Source organism: Salvia miltiorrhiza, chromosome 2 (assembly GCF_028751815.1).
Source record: "Salvia miltiorrhiza cultivar Shanhuang (shh) chromosome 2, IMPLAD_Smil_shh, whole genome shotgun sequence".
Taxonomy (NCBI): Eukaryota; Viridiplantae; Streptophyta; class Magnoliopsida; order Lamiales; family Lamiaceae; genus Salvia; species Salvia miltiorrhiza.
The window spans coordinates 65,874,980-65,881,839 of record NC_080388.1 but is presented as its reverse complement, the minus strand read 5'-3'; the positions used below and the strand labels follow the sequence as shown (position 1 = coordinate 65,881,839).

The 6,860-nt window shown below is 32.9% G+C and overlaps 2 protein-coding genes across 5 annotated transcripts; both read left to right on the top strand.

Annotated features, from left to right (window-relative positions):
* The first annotated feature begins 398 nt into the window (after positions 1 to 398).
* Positions 399 to 1,746, top strand: LOC131013106 (protein DEEPER ROOTING 1-like). Of its 3 annotated transcripts, none has more exons than XM_057941120.1 (5): positions 399 to 676; positions 757 to 803; positions 957 to 1,242; positions 1,327 to 1,426; positions 1,497 to 1,746. In XM_057941120.1, exons 1-5 carry the CDS (start codon positions 671 to 673, stop codon positions 1,514 to 1,516), a joined length of 459 nt encoding a protein of 152 aa, XP_057797103.1. In that variant the 5' UTR covers positions 399 to 670; the 3' UTR covers positions 1,517 to 1,746. The 3 variants fall into 3 exon arrangements, with proteins under 3 accessions (XP_057797103.1, XP_057797102.1, XP_057797104.1); XM_057941119.1 differs by having other exon boundaries at positions 924 to 1,242; XM_057941121.1 differs by having other exon boundaries at positions 490 to 676; positions 914 to 1,242.
* Positions 1,747 to 3,402: 1,656 nt separating this feature from the next.
* LOC131013105 (sm-like protein LSM1B) lies at positions 3,403 to 6,683 on the top strand. Of its 2 annotated transcripts, XM_057941117.1 has the most exons (5): positions 3,404 to 3,981; positions 5,229 to 5,297; positions 5,387 to 5,502; positions 5,590 to 5,652; positions 6,318 to 6,683. In XM_057941117.1, the coding sequence occupies exons 1-5, from the start codon at positions 3,909 to 3,911 to the stop codon at positions 6,393 to 6,395; spliced, it is 399 nt and encodes a 132-aa protein (XP_057797100.1). In that variant the 5' UTR covers positions 3,404 to 3,908; the 3' UTR covers positions 6,396 to 6,683. The 2 variants fall into 2 exon arrangements, with proteins under 2 accessions (XP_057797101.1, XP_057797100.1); XM_057941118.1 differs by lacking the exon at positions 5,229 to 5,297 and having other exon boundaries at positions 3,403 to 3,981.
* Positions 6,684 to 6,860: the final 177 nt, after the last annotated feature.

Below are 6,860 nucleotides of genomic sequence, written 5' to 3'. Positions count from 1 at the left end.
TTTTTTGAATAATTTGATTTGGATTGAATTCATTTTTTCTTAAAATTTTGAATTTTGAAAGTCACCAATCTTTGTACTTAAATTACCCGATCGCATCCGTTGTATATATTATATATTGAGTTAATCAATGTACACGTTGAATGTCTTTCAACAAAAAAAAAAATGTGAGTGTGCAACAGAATATTGAAAATTGTGTTGTAATTGCAATTGTGGGGAAAGGTTGAGTTTAATTCAACAATTGACTATATTTCGAATTATATTTTAATTTTGTGTAGTGTTTCAATATTGTTTTTCTAGATACTAGACTTCAAACTACGTAATAGCTATATATATATATATATATATATATATATATATATATATATATATAGTTGTTCAAAACTGATGACACATCTTGAAAATGTGAATGATAAAATTTGGTACGTATAAAGATAGGAGAGTATAACACGGAATGAAATACAAGATGCAACATGCATATTTATCGTTACGCATAAAATCAAATAAAATAAGAATCCCCATACAAATGTGATTGTGTTTGTGTGTGTGTATATATATACCATGCATGTATATAAAGGAGAATATTGTGGGAAGTGTGGGTAACTACCTGAGATTGCACAACTGCATTCGTTGAGAGGAAAAAAAAATCTTTGATCAAGTTTGAAGAGTTTTGATGAAGGTACGTACGTAATAAAACAGAGAGATTTTTAATTCTATGTTTTTGTATTTAAAGGGTTGTTTTAAAATGTTTTGGTGCAGTTATTGAGCTGGATGCAAAGCAAGTTGAGTGCAGGACATGGCCATCGGTGAGTTATTTCGATTTTCGTTATCGTTGAAGAATTTTGTAATTAAGATGTGAACCCGCTTTTTTAGTTGAGCAGTGAGCATGATAGTATTGATGTTTGGTTGTTTGAAGTATATTATAGAGATGAAAAGAATGAAGAAGCTCCTAATTATAGGCTACTATCAATGGACTACAAAGATGAGATGCACAAACACGTTGAAGGAATTAGGTTGGATAGTGAGATTCCTGAATGTAATTTCTCATCAGCTGAGGAAAACGAATTGGGTCAAGACATTGATCGAACGATTCGGATTATTCTAGGAAGATGCAAACATGGCTGTCAGAATAAGACAGCAACGGGGAAGAAATCTTTGTCTTTTCTTGTCAGAAAACTGTTTCTCCGCACAACTTCAACTCCTACTACTTTCAGAGATGCATTTCAAGAATCCAGAATGGAGAAGGTAAGCATTCTAGCTTTTCTTAGTAGGAATTCAGCATAGAAAGTGATACTTAGTATAGTATTTGTGTTTGTGGGTGGTGTACAGCTTATGAGGGCGATGCTAGCCAAGAAAATCCACCCTCGGAATTCATCGGCAAATCAAAATGCAGAGCATGGATTTAAATGGGATAAAACCGATTCTGAATGTCAGTAACTTCGATTTAATATTGTCTGCAATTGTTGCTTAGTTTCTGATTTTGTTTCTTGTTTTTGCAGTTATTGTGCTAGAGATTTAGCCCATCTCAATTGGAGATAAGCGAGGGATTGAAGTCTCATGATTGTTTAGGTGAAGGATGCAATCATGTCACATGATTATATTTAGACTATTTTACATAGTTTTTGTGCTGCTCACAACTCACAATACCTATTGTATATAAATATATAATACTACACCCTTTTATTTATAGTTTATATGTAGTTGAATAGTGAAACAGTAAGTTGAGTAATGTAATTTTCTTTTTAATTACTTTTATCTTTCATTATATATGAAGTAATACAATAAGTTCGAGTGTTCGACGAGTCATCAAATTAAACTAATATGGTCGCCGTTTACCAATATCTATTTATGTCAATCCTGCTCGAAACTTGTGATTGGCCCGAACTTGATAATCTATAAAGGTTAGGGCTCAACTTTTTTTAACCCGATAAAATTTTAGTCCAAATAATCCAATAATTTGATAGGGTTGACTCGAAAAATAGTCCGGAATCCTATAGCGCTGATCCAAAAACAATGTGTTCACCTAATTATATGATCTTTTTCTCATTATTTGATTTTTCGATTTCATTACTTTGCTTCTGAAAGTTAATATACTAATATATTTTTTTCCCAAATATTTGTGACATATATTCGAAAGTTATACTCATAATTTCACTTCAGTGTAAGAATTAGAAAATGATAATCGTTTAAGATAAATGTATGCAAATACATATCCCTCTAGGAGTTGCACATTAGGAATATTATGTAAGTCAAGGTTCTATATATATTTTTTAAGTCAAGGTTATGTATTTGTTAGTTACAAATATATATAGAATTGTTAATATAAATATATTAGTTGATTTTTTTAAAAATAAATTTCGAGCCCGTAACCCGAAAATTTAGGGTTAAGGTCGAGAATTTATAGTTCAAAAACGTATCAATCCAAATAACCCGTAACTCAATAGGGTTGGCTTGAAACTCGATAGGTTCCCGATTGACATCCATAATATTTAACATATATTTTCGATACATCTACTCACATATACATTAAACAAAAATTGGTTAATATTATATCTTCAATTTTTAGCCTTTTTATTAAATATCCTTAATTTTCATATTCTTTTAATAATATCTTCATTTTCAATATTTTTTTATAAAATATCTGGCGACGAGAATTTCAATGATGAAAAAATGATTTATTTTATCGAAGTCCATGATGGATATTTTTTCCCCATCTCATCTCACCATATGAAGCGATGTCATTTAGATGTTAAGTGAAAAACAAAAGCTGAAAATTCAATAATTTCATAATCTCTCACTATCACCAATTGCTGAAGAATTGATGGAGAAGATGAGAGTCGTCGTGGATAACAATAACGACAACATTTCACCGGAGTTAGGAAGAAGATGGTTGTAAAGTTGAAAGGTGATATTGATGAGATTCTAGAGATAGACATGAACGACAGAGAATTTTTCATTTTTTTTTCACGTAAGCATCAAAATGAAAGGAGTTTTAAAAAAAATCACTTTAGACTCTAACGAAATAAATTATCTCTCCATCACCGAATTTTGTATAAATAAAAAATGTTGAAGGTTGAGATTTTTTTTAAGAAAAAAACAAAAGTTAAAAATATTTTATAGAAAATATTGAGAATTGATGATACAAAACACTATTAACCTTACAAAAATTTATAGGTAAATTTTGTTTCCATGCACAAGTCACAAATTATACTACAATTACAGGAAAATAATACTCAATTAGTTCATAATATTACACGGAAGAAATTGTTCTTGTTTTTTGTGGCACTCATGCTCAAATCAAACTTCAAAGATGTGAAAAAAATAATTTTTATTTTTGCAAAGGCAAGCATAAAGTGACAGAAAAATGTGAATATAAAAAAAACATAAGAAAACAAAGTCTTTACCTAAAGTAAAGTAAGAGCCAGAAGAAAATTCTCTCCGACCCCCAAAAGAAAAAAGAAAAAGAAAACAATATTTAGAAAGAAAATAATCTCTTCATATTGATATAGAAAAAACAAAATCATGGCAAGCAGCGCAATGACTATGAACTCCTACCGATTTCTGTTTGAAAGTCTCACACATTATTCCACAAATCTGTAGATAGGCCCAATTTCGCCCCTTCCACCTACTTTTAGGGTTTTACTTTTCAGATCTGAACTTCAAGCATAAGTCAACTCCAACTCTCCTTAAATCGAAAGCTGTTAGCCCCTTCTCCCATCTGTTTGAATTAGGGTTTAAGCGGGTTTCTTATATGTACAGTCAATTTTCAATCTTGTACTGTTTTGGGTTGAAGTACGGAATTGGGGCTTTTTAAAAGGTGCAATTTTGAGCTGCCAATGCAATTTAGTTCACTGAATTGGTTTGATTTCCGCTGCGTTTTTGGATAATTTCGAAGAATTTGAAGTCTAGTTATGAGTTCATCAATGTCTTGGGCGGAACCAGCGGATGTTTATCTCTCTACTTCTCTTGCCAGTTATCTTGACAGTAAGTTTTTGTAATTCTATATCCTTAGTTCCGAATTTTGTTAGAAATTGGAGGCGATAATATTTTTTACGATTTTAGGTTATTTTTTCGAATCTTGGGAGAGATTCTCGAGCTGTTGCCGTTAATTCTTGAAGGTTTGAGTGGAATTTTTTGTGGGACTCTAAAATTTTATTTTCTTGGAGTGAGGTTTTGATGAGTTGGTGTTCTTTATGGGCACTATTCGTCTCAGTGCTTTTCTTGAAGAGATTTTGTGTATTGTAGCCTAGAGTTATCGCATTGTATTGTAGGAACTTCGATGTATTATTCCGAAAGATTGTAGAGCAAATTCACGCCCTTTCATATTTTTGCCGGGACATTATTTTCTCTAGAAGACTTAGCAGAGTTTCAAATGCATAATTTCTAATGATGTTTTACAGAAAATAGGAAACCTGTGATAAGCATCTGACAGAGAGGGAATAGTTGTCAACTCGTTTGAGAATGATTGCATTGCTGACTTCAAAACGAGTCTCTTTTGGTGCTTGCTTTGATCCATCACTGTGACTCTGTGAAGGATTGGCAGCACAAATAAGGAAAGTGCTCCTTTTGATCAATGATGACAGAAAACCTGTAATAGGACATGTCATGAAGATTTAAACCAATCATAACTTCATAATTGAAGTTACTATGTCAAGGTCATATATTTCCTGGAGTTTCAATATATGGTCCAAATCTATATAATATTATGAACTGGATGAGGTCATTATTGCTCCTCCTAGAAAATTTGGCATTAAATTCTTTTATCTACAAATCTATAGGATGTTTATTTTATTTTACTAGTCTGGAGTTCTGGTTTTTTAAGAAGAAATTGGCACAAGTAGTTTTCTTTGTGTTGCAGCCTCTTCTTCAAAGAACAGTTGATTCATTCTCTTAAAAGTTTCCACTAGCACTAATTTGTAAGTGAGATGGAAAAGTTTTTTTCTTTTTAGATTGGGTGTAGTTCTTCAATTTTTCTACTCTTGCAAATTGAGCTCTATATCTTCATCTGTTCTGATCCCATGATTCAGAGTGTTGTAGAAAAATAAACATCAATCTGAGTTTGCCATTTAGTATATACTCATTTTCTTATGTGTCATCCTGTAAGGGGAACCAATTGTATTCTTTTCATGTGACAATCTCTTTAACTACAGACCTATATATATTCATGATTTTTCTCTTTGAAAGTTCTTGAATATGTTACATTTGAATTGAAATTTTTGTCTTTCTCCCAGAGAAACTTCTTGTGTTACTTCGAGATGGACGGAAACTTTTAGGGATTCTTCGTTCGTTTGATCAGTTTGGTATTGATCTTGAATTACTTATCATTTATTAGAGCCCGCATGCGTCCTAAATGTAATGTTCGACTAACAAAGTTTTACTGTGTATGTAGCTAATGTTGTCCTAGAAGGTGCATGTGAGCGTCTTATTGTTGGTGATCTATATTGTGACATTCCATTAGGTCTATATGTAATCCGTGGGGAAAATGTTGTCTTGATTGGGGAGCTGGTATGTGATGTTAAGCTTTTTAGAACCTTTTACATTTGTTACCCTTTTATCTTTTGTTCTTGCATATAACATAATATGATTGGTCAGGACCCGCTGAAGAGGGAACTACCCCCAAATATGGTTCGTGTTTCAGAACCAGAGATAAGAAGTGTAAGCTCCACTTTCTGTCATAACAATCGAAATGCTGGAACTGATTGACAATTTTCTATTTGTTTGTGCCTGGTGTATTTAGGTGCAAACAAGTACTGTTATTGCAGACATCTGAACATTGGTTTAATATTGAACTTGGTGAATAACATTTAGACCATAATGACTAGGCAATGTAATCAACTGTTTGATTAGCTAACCAAAATTTGAATTTTAAAGCTCTTGGAATTCAGCAAATATGAGTGTCTTCTAATGATGTCCTGCGTAATCTATATTCCTAGTGGAGTGGGGACAAGTCCTTGTGGTCAAACACCTGTCTTCCCCTTCTCCCTCTCCTCATGATATGCCTTAAAACAAAGTTGATTTATGTCTTTCTCTGGCACTCTTTGCTTGTTCTCTCAGCCTCCACAACATGGCATGCTACGTGCTCTTATTTTCTCTAATTCGAGAAGTTGTCGTGTTTTATACCATGGAAGTTGCTCGAAACTTGTCTCGTTTCTGTTTCAACTGCTCTTTCATTATACTCTTCCCAGAACTGCTCTTTCATTATACTCTTCCCAGAACTGCTCTTTCATTATACTCTTCCCAGAAGTTTGCTCTGCGTGCTTGCTATTAATTATTGTTGTACATTTCTAGCATTCTGAGTAGCATGTATTGTTTTTGGTCAGGCACAAAAAGTGGAGAGGGAGGCTTCAGAGCTCATGGGTACGATGAAAAAGAGGATGGATTTCCTTGATATGGATTGATGCACAAGTTTTTCTTGGCAGAGTCCTTTGTTGCAATGACAACAGATAAGTAGATTTCTCCTGGAATTTTCAAATTATTTCTGCACACCTTCTTCGTCTTAGAAATTACAGATGATGTGGGTCTTAGGGTCGAAGTTTGAAGTAGCTGGGGTCCTTCCGTATATTTTGTTCTGGAGGGACTCCGGATTCTTGTTCTTGTTGCTCTCCTTTTCTATGTATAAACTAGTGATAATCGCCATCTTAACTAACGTTTAAAGCCCTTCTTATGGATTCATCATGATTGTCAAACATGGAGTTGAGCTCTACTATTTTGGTGGTTTTGCTTTGTGTTTTGTCTAATTAATTCATTGTAACTATAAACCATTAGTGAATGCCGTTATTTTTTCAACTCTAAATATATAAATTTTAGTCATTCAGAAATTTGCTCCAAATTTTCAATTTCGTCCAAATTAAAATTGCATAGGG

What these genes read in the sequence shown, in the direction of transcription:
- LOC131013105 (XM_057941117.1), top strand. Translation starts at nt 3,909, where the DNA reads ATGAGTTCATCAATGTCTTGGGCGGAACCAGCGGATGTTTATCTCTCT. An exon ending in TCGTTCGTTTGATCAGTTTG is followed by an intron (nt 5,298 to 5,386) that starts GTATTGATCTTG and finishes CTGTGTATGTAG; the next exon opens with CTAATGTTGTCCTAGAAGGT. An exon ending in TTGTCTTGATTGGGGAGCTG is followed by an intron (nt 5,503 to 5,589) that starts GTATGTGATGTT and finishes ATGATTGGTCAG; the next exon opens with GACCCGCTGAAGAGGGAACT.
- LOC131013106 (XM_057941119.1), top strand. An exon ending in AGTGCAGGACATGGCCATCG is followed by an intron (nt 804 to 923) that starts GTGAGTTATTTC and finishes AGTATATTATAG; the next exon opens with AGATGAAAAGAATGAAGAAG. An exon ending in AAGAATCCAGAATGGAGAAG is followed by an intron (nt 1,243 to 1,326) that starts GTAAGCATTCTA and finishes GGTGGTGTACAG; the next exon opens with CTTATGAGGGCGATGCTAGC.